Source organism: Eschrichtius robustus, chromosome 11 (assembly GCF_028021215.1).
Source record: "Eschrichtius robustus isolate mEscRob2 chromosome 11, mEscRob2.pri, whole genome shotgun sequence".
Taxonomy (NCBI): Eukaryota; Metazoa; Chordata; class Mammalia; order Artiodactyla; family Eschrichtiidae; genus Eschrichtius; species Eschrichtius robustus.
This window is the reverse complement of record NC_090834.1, coordinates 25,941,431-25,958,578: the sequence shown is the minus strand read 5'-3', so window position 1 is coordinate 25,958,578 and position 17,148 is coordinate 25,941,431. Positions and strand designations below refer to the sequence as shown.

The 17,148-nt window shown below is 36.9% G+C and overlaps 1 protein-coding gene across 1 annotated transcript in view; it reads right to left on the bottom strand.

Annotated features, from left to right (window-relative positions):
• The window catches only part of ALKBH8 (alkB homolog 8, tRNA methyltransferase), a 73,925-nt gene extending 56,977 nt beyond the window's left edge, over nt 1–16,948 (bottom strand). The window contains exons 1-6 of the mRNA XM_068554905.1: nt 16,827–16,948; nt 10,584–10,719; nt 6,701–6,938; nt 3,859–3,990; nt 2,766–2,861; nt 878–982 (exon numbers count right to left, since the gene is read on the bottom strand). Of these exons, the coding sequence (XP_068411006.1) occupies nt 878–982; nt 2,766–2,861; nt 3,859–3,990; nt 6,701–6,938; nt 10,584–10,719; nt 16,827–16,948 (829 nt within the window). The remainder of the gene's footprint in view (nt 1–877; nt 983–2,765; nt 2,862–3,858; nt 3,991–6,700; nt 6,939–10,583; nt 10,720–16,826) is intronic.
• Between the last annotated feature and the right edge of the window lie 200 nt (nt 16,949–17,148).

Genomic DNA, 17,148 nt, shown 5'->3' with positions numbered 1-17,148 from the left:
TTGAGAGTCACTCCTTAACTAGGACATTTACCCAATCCCAGCCCAAGAGGAATTGTGAAAGATAACTAACAAAGTCATTTTGACCTCTGAATACTGGATTCCCAAGTACTTGTAGAACAAAAACAACAGCCATGTGTGAAGACTAATCTTATCAATAATTAAGAGATGGCTTCTTCCACCAGTCTCTCAATCTATGTTAAATGAGTATCTCTTACTTGAAAGGAACTTTGCTACATGGTGAGAGTACCTAAAGCTAGTAAGACAATCCCTGTCCTCAAGGAGCTTACAGACCAATGGAAAGACAGATAGGTAAATAAGCTATCATAAAACATCCTGATAAATGCAGAGAAGGAAAAAAACCCACAACTCCTGCCATTAATAAAACCCTCAATATCATTTGATTAGTACAAATATCAGATGAAGATGCTGCTAACAAGTGCAAAAAATCAATAACGTAAAGATTTTTTACTAAAATATCATCCTAGAATTGTCTTCCACATTCTCAACAGAAGAGAAAGAAGAGCATGATGATCCAACCAGTTAGCCTTCTTCTATGTACCTGTAAATTATTTGATTTCTTCCATTTTACATGCCTCCTTTGTTTTTAAAGCAATCTTCTCCCTCTCTAAAAAAAAATGTTGAGGGAGAACAAAAGAAAAATCACAAATAGCAACTGTGTCTGTTTACACTTAGAGATGCAAATTCCTCAAGAGACTGAGTGTAGAATTGCAAATGGATTGAAATCAACACAGGTAACAAACATAAGCAAATTAAGAGTCAGTTCCAGCTAAAAAATACTATCTTTGATCTTAGAGAGTTATATAACCCACTTAGTTATGAAATATATGACTGGAATTTTAGAAGAAGAAATATTCACCATGCCCAGGTTCATACTGGTTAACAGTCAGTTGATCAGGTTTATGTTTAATGAAACCTTCCTTCAACCATTTCTCCAAAATGCTATCACAAATGTCCGGAAGACCTGAAACCGGTAATCATAAAGGTGAAACATATTAAAATATTTACTTTGCATATGTTACCCAAGAATGATAAAACAGTCACTATGATAAAAATCACACAGCTTTTAGTTTAGTGGTCAGATCCAAACATAATAGTAAACTCACAAGCAAAGTAAAATAAAAACAAAATTTTAAGAATCTTTTAAAGTTATTTTATTGATTTTATCAAATAAAATGTACAAAAGAACAATTTTGCAGAAAACAATTTTGGTATTTTGTAAAACAGAAATAAAATGATAAAATTTACTATATTATATATTGGAAATTAGCCTGACCACCTTCTTTTTTGTTATTTTAAATTATTAATTTACTTTAAATTTAATTATTTTAAATTATTTCTTTTTAAAAAACATGCTTTTCAAAGTGGGACTAACTTACTTTTATTGGAGTCATAAATGTTATTTCATGAGGCAAAGGAAATCTTTAAATAAGATGAAAGTCATAAAAATACAGATAAATTTAACTCCAACAAAGAATTCTACCAAAGGATTAATATCCTGATTATACAGTAAATTCTTATTAATATATTTGACCACCCGTTAGAAAAAACTGGTAAAGAAGATGAAAAAGAATTCACAGAAAAGGAAATAAAAATGGTCAACCTCACTAGTAATCAGGTGATTATAAAGTTAGAAGTTTTACAATATCACATGCTGCTAGGGGTAGGGGGAAGGAGGTACACACTTCGTGAGAGTATGTTGGTATAGCTTTTTTAGGGTGCAATTTGTCAGTGTCTATTGACATTTTTAAATGAACATAACTCTGACACAATTCTAATTTAGTAGTTTCCCTTGAGCAACTCTTGCTTTAATGCAGAAAGACGTGTGTACAAAGATCACTACAGCACAACTTGTAAAAGCTAAAAACTAGAAATAACCTAAATGTCTAGCAAAAGGAAATTAACTGAATAAGCTATTATTGAACATTCAATAAAATGAAAACCTATATAAGATCTCTAAGACATACTGTGAAAATGTGGTAATATATGAATATACAATTTATAACATACAATGTAATACTACGTGTTAACACCTATATACATTTACAGGTTATTTGGATGTAAACTCATTTATAAGGATTGAAATAGTATACACTAAACTGTTAATGGTACTACTTCTGAAGAGGAGTATGGGAGTATGGATAGTGTTCAAGAGAAATTAAATTTAGCTTTATTTGTATGTATAACATTTTTAACACAAAACTACACTATTTAGTTAGTTAAAATGGTTTAAATTTAATCAACTGTTTCATAAGTTTACCTACAAATGACATATGAAAAATAATCTCAACCATGATATCCTAATATATTAATTTTTTTTCTGTACCAGCCCTTATTATTTATTAACAATTACTGGGTTTCCCTCGTGGTGCAGTGGTTAAGAATCCGCCTGCCAATGCAGGGGACACGGGTTCGACCCCTGTTCCAGGAAGATCCCACATGCCACGGAGCAACTAAGCCTGTGTGCCACAACTACTGAGCCTGCGCTCTAGAGCCCACGAGCCACAACTACTGAGCCCATGTGCCACAACTAGTGAAGCATATGCACCTAGAGCCCATGCTCCGCAACAAAAGCCACCACAATGAGAAGCCCGTGCACCACAACAAAGAGTAGCCCCAACTCGCCACAACTAGAGAAAGCCTGCGTGCAGCAATGAAGACCCAATGCAGCCAAAAATAAATAAATAAAATAAATAAATAAATAAAAATTTTTTTTAATGTATAAAAAAAACACAACAATTACTTACCCCCAGGTAATGGCTTATCTTTATCTACATGGTTGTTCTCATAGTGGAATTCATAGCCAAAATGCTTTACTCTTCTGTGTTTTAAGGATTTTTGAACTGTATGAAGAGAAGAGAGTAAACTGTATAGGAGAAAAAGAATTTCATTCCTCATATATTTCAAAGTCAACTTTATGAATAAGGATTGGTTTAGTAATGGTAACTTTTGTTAACTGGTAAATTATTGTCTTTAGTAAAATGAAACATTCTACCTCATAGCTGCTATTCTTTTAAGTCTAAAATTGAAACAAACTTTTAAGGGTTTCACCCAGTCAATCTGAAAGAGCTAAACATGTCCACTGCCACTCACAAGATTGCTAATGATCTGGAAAAGAGTCAAAGTAACTGATTTGTAAATTTCTCCAGGAGGTTCTTACTACATTATAATGATATGTTACTGAACTGCTGATTCCTCATAGGAAATTTGTCTTAGGGTAGAGAGAACCAAATAAGACAATATAGGGTTGTCCCTGGGTATCCTTGGGGGATTGGTTCCCTCAAATACCAAAATCCAAGGACGATAAAAGTCTCTTACATAAAATAGTGCAGTATTTGCATGTAACCTACATACAACTTTCACATCCTCCAGCATGCTTTAAATCATCTCTAGATTACTTACAATACCTAGTACAATGTAAATGCCATGTAAAATAGTTGTAAATAACAATGTAAATGCTATGTAAATAGTTGCCAACATGCGGCAAGTTCAAGTTTTGCTTTTTGGAACTCTCTGGAATTTTGCTTTTTCCAAATATTTTCAATCCATGGTTGATGGAATTCATGGATACGGAACAGACGGCCAACTGTGTATAAAACAGCTTATAAATGTTAGTTCCACAAATGCTGACTAATAAATATTAATCAGTTTGGAGTTTTAAATTGATACCTATATAAACGTTATTTATTATTGATGCTCTTGAGAATTGTTGGTATGACTTACCTAACATTGTATCCAGGGTACTTTCAGTAATTTTGAGGAAATAGAGTTTTAATAAACCAAAGGAGGATAAGGCATTTTGCAGAAACTTTTAAATACCAGATTTAAGGTTTTACTTACAATTTTGATTGTCTGTATCTTCTGTCCAGTTAACACTTTCCAAAAGCATTTTCTCATCCTCAGAAGAAATAATTTCTTCTATTACCATGAGGCCTGGAGGCAAGGCTTGAAGCCCCAACTCTTTCCACTGTGCTGTGGGAAATGAAATTAAAATAGTCGAAATACAAAACTTAAAGTTCTCATAGACAAATAATTCTGTCCAATAGCCATTTATCAGTTCATAAAACCCCAAACCTCATTTTTAGAAATAAGAATGCTGAAAGGCACACAACATATTAAAAACAGAAAAATAAAGGCCAAGATAAAAATTATGGTACATTTTATCCACTGCAATTACCAATAGCAAATAGAACAGTATTTACTTAAATATTTTGTTTGAACACGTATAAGCCACTTTTTAAATCTCACTAAGAAAAAAGGTTTCTCATAATATCTACAGTATGCACCTCCATAAACAAACTAGATTCTAAATACTGAATACAAAAATTTAAATACTCATTTTTGCTCCTATGGTCAAGTAATAGAAAAGTGTAAAACAACAGTATGGTGGTTTCTTAAAAAACTAAATATAGAGTTGTCATATGACTCAGCAATCCCACTCCTGGACATACATCAGGACAAAACTATAATTCAAAAAGATACATGCACCCCAATGTTCATAGCAGCACTATTTACAATAGCCAAGACATGGAAGCAACATAAATGTCCACTGACAGATGAATGGATAAAGAAGATGTGGTAAATACACACATACACACACACACACACACACACACACACACACAATGGAATACTACTCAGCCATAAAAAAGAATGAAATAATGCCATTTGCAGCAACATGGAAGCACCTAGAGATTATAATACTAAGGGAAGTAAGTGAGAAAGAGAAAGACAAATACCATATGATATCACTTGTATGTGGAATCCAAAATATGACACAAATGAAACAGACTCACAGACATAGAGAATGCACTTGTGGTTGGTTGCCAAGGGGGGTGGGCAGTGGGAGAGAGATGGTTTTGGGAGTTTGGGATTAGCAGATGCAAACTATTATATATAGAATGGATAAACAACAAGGTCCTACTATAGCACAGGGAACTAGATTCAATATCCTGTAGTAAACTATTATGGAAAAGAATATGAGAAAGAATATATATGTGTGTATAAATATGTATACACACATATATATTCTTTCTCATATTCTTTTCCATATATATACACATACATATATATATATATATATATATAACTGAATCACTTTGCTGTACACCAGACACTAATACAACCTTGTAAATCAACTATACTTCAATAAAAAATGCATAAAAAAATACATCTGGACCTAATACAGGATTTCAAATAAAAAACACTCCAAAACTCATTTCACGCAATTTCTTACAGTGTTCAACATGCTGAATGGGGGAAAACCCAAGGACAATATTTTTTGATTAAGACTTATTCTTACAACATTGTAAAACAACTGTACCCCAATTTAAAAAAAAAAGACTTATTCCTAAAGCATACAATTTTCAAAAACTGATCACAAACACAAAATACGAAAATAATCTAGTTTTCAAAATCTGAAAGTTTAAGTCAGATTTAAAATTAAGTACATATAGGGATTTCCCCAGTAGCGCAGTGGTCCGCCTGCCAATGCAGGGGCCATGGGTTCAATCCCTGGTCCAGGAAGATCCCACATGCTGCGGAGCAACTAAGCCCGTGCGCGACAACTACTGAGCCTGTGCTCTAGAGCCCGCGAGCCACAACTACTAAGCCCACGGGCCACAACTACTGAAGCTGGCGCGCCTAAAACCCATGCTCCACAACAAGAGAAGCCACCACAGTGAGAAGCCCGTGCACCGCAACGAAAAGTAACCCCCACTCACTGCAACTAGAGAAAGCCCACGTGCAGCAACGAAGACACAATTGCAGCCAAAAATAAATAAATTAAAATAAATTTTTAAAGAAATTTTTAAAATTAAGTACCTATAGACACTGAGAATTATAACTTCTAAAATATATCTTTAAAGGAGTTAAAGTTTCCTTTGAAACTTATTTTATAAAACATAAATTTGATCATATTCTACTCACCTACCCACTCCCAGCATATCTAAACAAAACTCTTTAATTGCCTAAATAGGTGGCAAATGAATATAATAGGAGGAGATTAGAAGTCTAAGTCAAAGTTCATCTCAATGTATCTCATTTCCATGGCTCAGTGGTGAAAAGATGTAATAATCCCTGCAGCAATTCTGTAAATCAGTCTGCAAAGCTTTTATTTAAATTAGTTAACTTAATTAATTTAAATAAAATTAAATTTAAAAACCAAACAATCGTGTTGGACAATACAGATATGAAATATGAACATATTTCCATCATCACAGAATGTTCTACTGGACATCGCCACTCTAAAGCTTTGGGGATCTTTGGTAGCTAAAGCTGCTCCTCCATAATCATGAACCTTGGCACGTAATCATTTGGATCACAATTAATTCCTAAGTGATTAATTGAAAGCTTCTGGGTAGACACTGCAAAATAAACTGGTGATCTAAGTCCTCAACAATAAATTTTGAAAGACACAGTTAGATAGCAGGCTTCCAAAATAACATGCATACATAATAAATATATTGTTAGGTTGGTAAGCTATGTCTAAATAACCTCCCTTCAACTACTAGTCCCATGCCTGTACAAACTAGGCACTTAAAGAATGTTTGTTAAACAAAAAGGGGTTGCTTAACTGACGTTCAATTTTGTTTCACAATAACTGAAACTTCCAACTGAGGTATGAAAAGAAAACTCACACAAAAGCAAAAACCATTTTTAAAAAGATACCTGTATGATATACCTTTTTCCACAAAATTCAAGTACAGAATAATCTTTTGTCCTAAGTCATCCACTATTTCTTTTCCATTGAGAGTATCATAGGCTTTCTTGGATTCTTCTACAGTTTTGTATCTTACAAATGAGAAGGGCTTATTAGGTGGCATTAAGAGAGCATCCACCAATCCACACTTCTCTAACACCGGGAGCAGTTGGTTCCTACTCACTCGGTTACCCAAACCACCATTGGCAACAATCAGGCTCTTAAAAAAACAAAAAAAGAAAGTAACATGAGCAATTAATATCAACCTTTTATTAAGATATTGTAAATAATACTGATTTTTAATAGCCTTTTCAGTAAAATATTCATTTCTTAATGACCATACATACAAATTAAAAGATAACTTTCACTGTTCATAAATTTAACAAAATGAAACAGAAAGAGGAGGCAGAGAGAAGAAACAAGGATTTACATAATACTTGCTTTTTTACTAGACACTGTGCTATATGTTTTTACTACTCAATCTTCACTAACATAATCTTCACAACAATCCTACAAAGTGGGTAACATAAGCCCCACTTCATACAGAAAGAAACTAAAAATCAGAAAAATGAGGTTAAGGTGGTGATTAGTTGGAGCTGGGTTTCAAATTTACTTCTGTCAGTTTCCAGAATCCATACTTTTTGATATAACCATTATACAATGTTTACTAAAAACTAAAGGTAAAGGTACTGGCTGGAAGAAAAAAACAATTACAAGTTCTATTGAACATAAAACAGGAAAAATTTCCTCTGTATGTGGGGTTATTCAGTCATTTTGCAATTAAATTTTTTTCCTTTGTAAACATCATGCTTACTTCCTGTCATTTGCAATCCTGTTCAACTTTACTCAAGGAATTAGGTAGAGGAGGTCTCCTATTTTTATTCTGATGCTTATGGCCTAGTGCCATTATAGTCTCTGTACTTAAAAAACATTCTACACAGCATTAATATCTTTAAACTCTGTAGCATAACAAAAGTAAACAACTGATGGCCTACGCTCATCAGTTTCATCATTGATACCAGGTATTGGCAAAACTTTTCTGAAAAGGGCCAGATAGTAAATATTTTAAGCTTCACAGGTCATATAAGCCTCTGCCACATAGTCTTGTTTTATTCTTAAACAACCCTTAAAAATGTAAAACTCATTCTTAGCTCACAAGCCAGATTTGACCTAAAGACAGTAGTCTGCCAACACCTGATTTATATGAAGCCGGAGTGTAGAACATAATGTTTTAGCTTCACATGCATAAAATGGGAATATCTAGAACCCTGTTTTAAAAGAATGTAAAACAATTATTATAAAATTGGATAATAAGTAAAGCTCTGTTCTTTTATGGGGCAGCCAATACCTTATATGTATGTAAGTATACACACACACATTAATAAACACATTAATACAATACTATAAGATATGGTATAAAATTTAGTCTCAGATGGCTTGTCCTGGACCTCATTCAGTGAAGTTATAAATTAAAGTACCAGAATAGCTTGGTCATATGTAGCCATAATTACAAAAACATTTCCAATATTCCCAAATCTAAGGAACTGCAAAGGTTTTGTAAATGTCAAGGGTCCACTGTCCCATCTAGGAATTGGGGAAAACAGTGAGAGGTGACTTGAGGAATACTAAGGGTCCTCAAAAATGCTATCCAAGTGATTTGTGGGCAGTGCTAAAGGTAAACCACACAAAAATGAGTGCAATGGTAGAGGGAAGGGAGGAACTTATTTATTATTACATGTGAGTTACATAATATAATGAAATGCTTAATTTAATAAATAGTTGTTCGGCCAAGCAATTTTTCCAGTAATAGGAAGAAGAGAATTCATACTTTAAGTTATCTTCAGTCCTGATAATCTGAGGATAATGGCTCTAGAAAAATCTAACAATCACTATAAAGTTGTACAAAGGCACCTATACTTATACAGTGAAAAAAGCATTTGTTCTCCCCTAGATAGATAATATATAATTGGAAGTCCATCTACAATTGTTTTCTCTTCCTTTAAAAATATTGAGGAGAAAAAAATAATCAAGTCCAAATAAAATGACACTTTGGAAGCCATGAAGGTGAGATTAAAGCTTCTAGAGATCTGAAGAAAAAAGTCAACCTCAACCAGAAACAAGTTTCAGAGGCAGCAAAGAAACTTAACCCATTTCTTTTCTCACCACTTGTCTTCACAACCCCTGTAAGAAAACAGCCAGTTATGCTTGAGAATTGATGAAAATAGGGTATGTCATAAATCTTCTGAATGCCTCACAGCTTCAGTGGGTCTTGGCAGGAAGTGTGTGCAGACATTAATTCTAATCTATTATCTACTCCATCCTTTTTTGAGGGATTTGGTTTAAATTCTCTGAAGTTATTGGGTTTGTTTTTTTTTTTTCATGTATATGTGCTTTTATTGAAGGTGTACTTCAGGAAACGATAAGTCCTCCATGATGCTGGTTTTTTGGATGATACCTTACAACTGTTTCTTCAGTGATTAGCGCTTGATGATTTCGCACCTGCAAAGCACACTGCTCGTCCGCCCCATCCAGGCACTCCTGCCCTCCATTGCAGAGCCAGGCCACAGGAATGCATCTCCCGCCACAGGCAGCTTGCCTCATCACGTTACACTGTATTTCATTGGTCACAGAGCCCCCGAGCCCCCAGCGTGGCCAGCATGGGTGGCAGGAGCAGAAGGAGCACCCGGCGTCTCATGGCCGCGAGGGAACAGTGCAGGAACCTGGGTGCGAGGCACGCTGTGCGTGGATGCCACGGGTGAGGGGGCCTGAAGTTATTAATATTTAAGAAAATCTAAGTTTGGGCCTTTTACCTGCTAATATTAAATCTCCCTGAATAGAGCACTCATTCCTAAACTATGATGCAGTACAGAAGACAGAAAAAGCATGATAGAAGAGTACTGGTCTGAGAATCAAGAGGTCTAAATTTTAATCCCAGCTTCACCTCCTAAATTGTACGTCTTTGGTCCTCAGTTAGATGCTAGCTAAGCTGCCTTACTAGTGTTACCCTATATCTTTAGAACCAGAAAGAATATGATAAGAATACTTTACATTCATGTGGTATTTTAATGACATATATGTGTTCTCTTTAGAATGTAACAATCCAATGGAATAAAAAGTATGTAATACTATGTCCTTACAAATGAAGAAAGCTGAGGTCAAAGGGTACTGCTCATGTACAAATACGTGGAGAAGCTAAGAGTTAAAATAAGTTCTTCTCATTCATAGACCAGGAAGAGTTTGTGTGTGTGTGTGTGTGTGGAGGGGGGTTGGGGGGTTGGGGGGGGCATGTATACATACATACATATATATCATTTAATCATTGCCCATCAGAAAATAAAAAGGCTTTGTAAATAAGGTCTCATAAATAAGAAATGTTTCACAGCATATAATCAAATACTTTATAATAGAGATGAAGTTAGGAATAGAAGAAAGAAGACTGCATTAGGGTACAAAAGATCTAGCTTTAGGTTTCTATTCAACACCTTATATCAGTGGACATAACACAACCTTTCAGAACCTTAGTTTTCTCATCTACCTCATAAGGATTTCTAGGGAATTAAATATAATAATGAATATAAGTATGCTTTGTAAACTGTAAACAGTTGTATAGTGTTATTGTTATTAATACAGAATTACAACTTCCTCTAGTTCAACCAACACAGTCAGTGGAAATTCAAACTATACTAGGCTATGTCCCAAAATAGAAAGTTAGCAGGTCCTATCATACGTATATTAAACACAGATCGTAACACATGATGGAACAATTATAGCCTTCTTCTCTGAGCAATTATTAACAAATATTACTTAGAACACACTAACATGGCAATACATTTACATTCAAATGATAATAATAGTTTTAGGTCACCTGAGTAGCATAGGATACTGTCTCAATGCCTTCATGTCTCAGCAAAGTATGCCTGGCTTTAATCTGTTTCCTTAAGAACTTCTTCTCAGTTTTACTGAGTTTGTAATTACTTTGGTGGTTGCTGTCCATGGCAATACTTAAAAAAAAAAAAAAAGTATAAAATGTCAACCTTAAAGAGTCCCAAGAAACAGTTATAATAACACTATTCATGTATTTTATAGTTTATAAATATTTCCATGTGATAATTTTTAAATGGTTACAATACTTGTCACCAGCCAAGAGAAGTGAGAACAAACAGATGCATGGACAATAAAGGAATATTTAAGAAGGTAACAAAGAAGCAAGAACATCTAATAGCATCTCTGGTAGGTTCTACAAAACATGTCAATGCTTTAGTGCTATTAAGTGAGCTATTTTCCCATATGTGATCCCTTTACTTATGAAGTCCTAGGTAAAATGTGCCACAAACAAATCTCACAACATAATGTTAGGAAAGGAAAAAAAGAAGAAACAAACAAACAAACAGACAAAATTTACAGAAGAATATACAGTATGATTCCATTATATAAAGTTCAAAATCCAAAAGTAAGCCATATGTTGTTTAGAAATACATATATAGCATAATGCAAAGAAAAGCAAGGAAATGATAAACACAAAGTTCAGGAGAGAAGTTATTTCGGGGGGGGGGAGGAGAGAACTGTGATATGAAAGGGACACATAGAGGCATCAAAAGTATTTAAGCTAGGTGGTGGTTTAGGTGTTTGTTTTATTATTTTTAAGCTATATGTTATATATTTTTATATCTATAATTTTTTAAATAACAGGTGTAAGAACCCCATAGAATTGTGTTTTCATTTTTTTTGAAATATGTCAATCAGCAAGTAGTTACTGAGTGCTATTCCAAAAAAGGTCTTTGCACTATCCAAATCAGCACCCTACATCATGCATTATTATAGAAGTCTATTTTATTTTGTTCACAGAATTTAACACAATTTGTGATGGTTAATTTGCTGGCTTAATTCTCCATCAGGATGTAAACTCCAAGGAACGCCAGCACACAGTAGGTGCTCAACAAAAATTTGTTGAAGGGATAAACAAATGATAATGAGTGAATACACACATGCCTACTTATGGTCTCAGCACTCTACAGCATACAAATACAATACATAGTTTATGCTTTCAAACAGTTTATACGTTAGTTGAGGACAACAAACATTAAACAATGAAAGAATATGACGTGTCTTTAGATAATTAAGTGTTAATGGTCTTTAGATGTGATACAAATTAGAGACAAAAATGATAAGATCAATGTTAACTGGAAAAGTTTGGGAGAACTTCAAAACAAAAGGGGACTTGAGCTGAGTATCAAAGGACAAGAAATATAGAGTCATATGGAAGGGAGGGTATCCAGTGAGGCAATAAAGAACAGAAGCTAAAAACAGAAATAGATGCATCTGGCCAAGACAGTGAGTAGTAGACATAATTTTTTAGAGCAGAGAATGTTGGCTGATCCACCGATTCCACTCTTCACCCACTTGAAAGTCTTCAAAGTTAGCAAATGAAATAAGTTTAAGAAGTTAAATAAAATCATATTCCAGGGACTTCCCTGGTGGTGCAGTGGCTAAGAATCCGCCTGCCAATGCAGGGAACACAGGTTTGAGCCCTGGTCCTGGAAGATCCCACATGCCGCGGAGCAACAAAGCCCGTACGCCACAACACTAGAGCCTACACTCTAGAGCCCACGAGCGACAACTACTGAGTCTACGTGCCACAACTACTGAAGCCTGCGCACCTAGAGCCCGTGCTCTGCAACAAGACAAGCCACTGCAACGAAAAGCCCACATGCCTCAACGAAGAGTAGCCCCTGCTCGCCACAACTAGAGAAAGCCCGCACGCAGCAATGAAGACCCAACGCAGCCAAAAATAAATAAAATAAATTTATTTTTTTTAAAAATCATATTCCAAAACAGCTCTCAAACAGTCAAAACTCTAATTATTAATCTTTATGTATAGAGAAAAATGCTGAGACTATTGAAAGAACGGCCAGCAATCCAGTTAAGCTAATACATGGAGCACATGTGATAGGAGGTAAGGCCAGTAAAACAGTCTGGCTGGACAGCACAATAGGGAAATGAGAGGCAAAAGGACTTGCAATAACCCTGCTTAACAAGTAGAAATGCTGGCCTGATCTAGGGTGAAGGCTGTAAGAAGAAAGGAAATAGGAAGAGAAGGGGAGAGGGCAAAAGAAAAGTTCAAGAATAATCAATAGCCCTGATGACTACTCGGACATGAGGGAGAGAAGAATCAGAGATCAGTTACTAACAGGACAGAGCCTGAGTGACTGAGAGGCTAGTGATGTCATTCCAAAACTGGAAAGTCAGAAGAGGGTCAGGAAGAGCTGCTCAGTAAGGGAGGTGATGAGTCAGATTTAGGATATAATATGTTTGAAGTACTGTTAAGATACACAGTTGCAATGTCTGGCTGGCAGATGAAAAACATAAAGTGGCAAAACGAGAGAAATGAGGTTAGAGAGAAAGCTTTAGGAGTCATCGTTACACAGGAAGGGGACAGCTGAATATATATTTTTAACATTGCACTAATTATTTGTTCTAATGTTTGTCCCCTTCCACTGGACGATGAGCTCTTTGATGACAAGAATTAAATCATATTTTTGTTTCCCCAGAGCCTCCTTCAGTTTTTTGAGGCAGTATAACATAGTGTTTAGGGGTCCAGGTTCTAGGTTCAAACCTCAGGTTTACAATTTACTAGCTATATGACCCTGTGCGAGTTACTTACTTATTTCTGTGCTTAGGTTTCTTCACCTATAAAATAGGAATAATAGTGCCTATTCTTGGCACATAACTCCATCCAAACCCTGCACTAAAAAACTTCACCAAACTCTAGCTTATAGCTGCATAAAGCCATACCCTAGGATGACCCCAGCTCCCCATTAAAATGGCTGCCTGAGAAAACTTAAAATGCTGCCTGGATATTTTACTATTTGTTCTAACATCTCCTAACAATAGGCCCCTGACCTCCCTTCTTTTTTAAAGCACTTATTAAAAACGGCTTACAGGACTTCCCTGGTGGCACAGTGGTTAAGAATCCTCCTGCCAATGCAGGGGACACGGGTTCGAGACCTGGTCCGGGAAGATCTCACATGCTGCAGAGAACTAAGCCCGTGCGCCACAACTACTGAGACTGCGCTCTAGAACCCGCGAGCCACAACTACTGAGCCCGCGTGCCACAACTACTGAAGCCTGCGCACCTAGAGCCCGTGCTCTGCAACAAGAGAAGCCACCACAATGAGAAGCCCGTGCACCAAAACGAAGAGTAGCCCCCGTTTGCCGCAACTAGAAAGAAAGCCCGCATGCAGCAGTGAAGACCCAATTCAGCCAAAAAATAAATTAATTAAATAAAATTGCTTAAAAAAACCAGCTTACAATTGTGAACATGTATCTCCTGCAACTCATACATGTCTCTCCCAAGGACCTGAGAACCATTCCTTTGAAATGTTTTTTATTTTGTTTTTTTTTTTTTGCAGCACCATGCGGCTTGCAAGATCTTAGTTCTCCCACCAGGGTCTGAACCTGCGCCCTCCGAGTGAAAGCACGGAGTCCTAACCACTGGACTGCCAGGGAATTCCCCCTTTGAAATGTAATCGTCAGGAAGACCAGGGCCTCTGTCTCTCAGTCTCTGTGACAGGATGGAATCCTAACTTTGATAATTGCCAACTGGCCTAACTGCATTTACACTGACCCACCCTTTATAATTTTTTACTTCTCAGACTCTACTGAGCACCCCCACACACACACCCTAATCCCTTCCACACAAATTGGAATGGAGTTTAGCTTTTTCTCCTACTGTCAATAATTACTAAATAAAGTCTGTTTTCACTGCTTTAACTAATGTCTGGCTGTGTTATTCTTTGACACTATCTCATAACTTTGTTAAAAGTATTAAATACGTCTACTACTAAATTACTGTTAATTTCCAGAAGAGCCAGATAAGACTTGTTTAAGAAGACCAAGAAAAGCTGAGGGCCCTCAAAGGAATTATCTTATTGCCACTCCATTCCAAGATCATCATTTTTGCAGTTAGCAATGAAGAACAGGGATGAATCTACTAAGAATTTTTTTCTAAATATGTTACATGAGCAAAGACTGCAAAGTGGAAGAAATGAGAAAAAAGATGATGCTGAATACATTTTTTTAAGTCTGACACTTAAGAGTCCAGCAGCAGTAGATGGAGCCTCATAATCACATTTCTGTCATCCCCTTTCCCTTCTCCTTCCCTCAGTGAGGCAATATTACTACATGTGAAGAAAGACCAGTCGAGTCACCTCACCAAGGAATAGGCTGATATCAGTGCTGAGATGTGGAGGTGCCCCTTTCTAACAAGGCCACCTCCCTGGCCAAGGGATTTCCACTATTGCACAAAGGCTTGCATGCTCCTTGCCATGTTATGGGATGTTACAGGAGCCAGGTCACTACTTATTATAATACCAGCCATGCTGAGTCCAGCCTAAGCACACTCTCCATAGGATAATAAGGGTTTAGAAATCACATCTGCTCTGTTAGTAAGTTTAACCCCAACACATCCTACTGGATATTGCCTAAATGGTAATAGTAATATGTGTGTCTATGCTCTCCTTAAATAAGACAGCCTAAATGAACCAAGCAGTATAGACAAATGTTCCTGTGCTTCTATGTAAATTAAATTTAATTAATAGCAAAGATTGGAAACAACTTCAATTCCTATCAAATGAGCCCTGGTTATAAAGTACAGTACAGGTATACAAATTATACATACAAGTTTCTAGGACATACAAGATATCAGTGATATGGGTTGCCACCAGGAAGGGAAAACAGGTAGAGTAGGTACAGGAATGAGAAGCTCCTCTTTTGTAAGTTTTGAATTTAGCAGCTATTCAAATTGCATTACCTATTTAAAAAAAATTTTTTTTTAATGATTAGAAAAAATTGACCCATCACTTGTCATATCACCTCATTTTAATTCTTTGAAGAATACCTACTCTATATTTTCTAATGCCCTCAGTAATTGTGTTTATTCTGTCTTCCTCCTTTAACTTACTAGAAAGTAAGCTCTATGAAAGTAGAGATTCTGGGGCTTCCCTAGTGGTCCAGTGGTAAATAACCCACCTTACAATGCAGGGGACGAGGGTTCAATCCCTGGCGGGGCAACTAAGATCCCACATGCCGCAGGGCAACTAAGCCTTCGCGTCACAACTACTGAGCTCATGTGCTTCAACTAGAGCCCTTGTGCGGAAAACTACAGAACCAATGCACCCTGGAGCCGGCACGCCACAACTAGAGAGAAGCTCATGCGACAAAGAAAGATCCCGCATGCCTCAACGACGATCCCACGTGCCTCACCCGAGCAGCCAAAAATAAATAAAATAAATAAATAAATAAATAAATAAGAAATAAGAAAAAAAGAAAGTAGAGTTTTTTTGTCTGTATTATTCACCCTGTAGCACTCAGCACCTAGAGCAGGACCTAGCACCTAGGAGTTACTCAATAAACGCTTACTGAGTAAGCCTAAACTTATTAAACTTGCCATCTTACCTCCTAAACCTCTTCGCCAGGATTCTGAGCTTGGTGGCCCTCTTCAATGTTTTCATTAATATCTAATGTGTATCTCTATCCCTGCAATTTTCACATTATATTATAATTACCTGTTTGTGTGCTGGGCTCACCCAGAAGGCTGTGACTTAATTGAAGGCACAGAACTTGAGTGCCTAGAGTTCAGCAAGTACTCAGTAAATATCTGTTAAATGAAATCAGCCAAAACTATAGGCTCACAGTACCAGAAGCCCAGGGGTCTCCGGTTTTACTCAAAAAAGAGCATAGGAAGATTCAGCTTTGTAAGCTACCAGACCACCAGCAACATCCTTTCTTCACTGCATTGGCAGGGTCAAAAAAACCCTGAAGCTAACACCACTGACCAACACTCCTCAGGTTGCAACCGCCTGTCTCCAACCCCAAAAGAAACTGAAGATTGACACAGACACCATGTGAGCACCCGCAACAAATACAAGCACGTGCACCTCAAACTCTGACAGGACCACCCCACGCACAGACACCCTACTGCCCACGGACCATCCCTCCTCTCCCTGGTGAGGTCCGAAGCTCTTGAGGCAGACAGAGGAGACCGGAAGAGGCCAACAAGAGAAAACGGCGATTTGCATCCATCATGCCGCCAATAAGAAGTGCCACAAACCTCCGCCTTGACTCAGGCTGGGTTCTCACCACGCGGGTGCTCTCTCCTTCGGCAGCTTCTCCCACTCTATCCCAAGAAGCCGCAGAGGGTACAAGCACGTCAACTCTCCTGGGCGCAGCCATGTTGGAGAAAACTGCACTACATTTCCCATGAGTCTGCGGGGAGATGACCGGCGTTCCCACAATCCCTTTCGCCTCCCAGAGCCTTTAGTGCCTCTTTCTCTGCCAAGAGTCTTTGACCAGTGAAGGGCTGGCTCTCCGTTACAGTGAAAATTAGGTTGACTTTGGGGGGGGCATAGCAAGGGTTGTTAGTGCAGCTTATT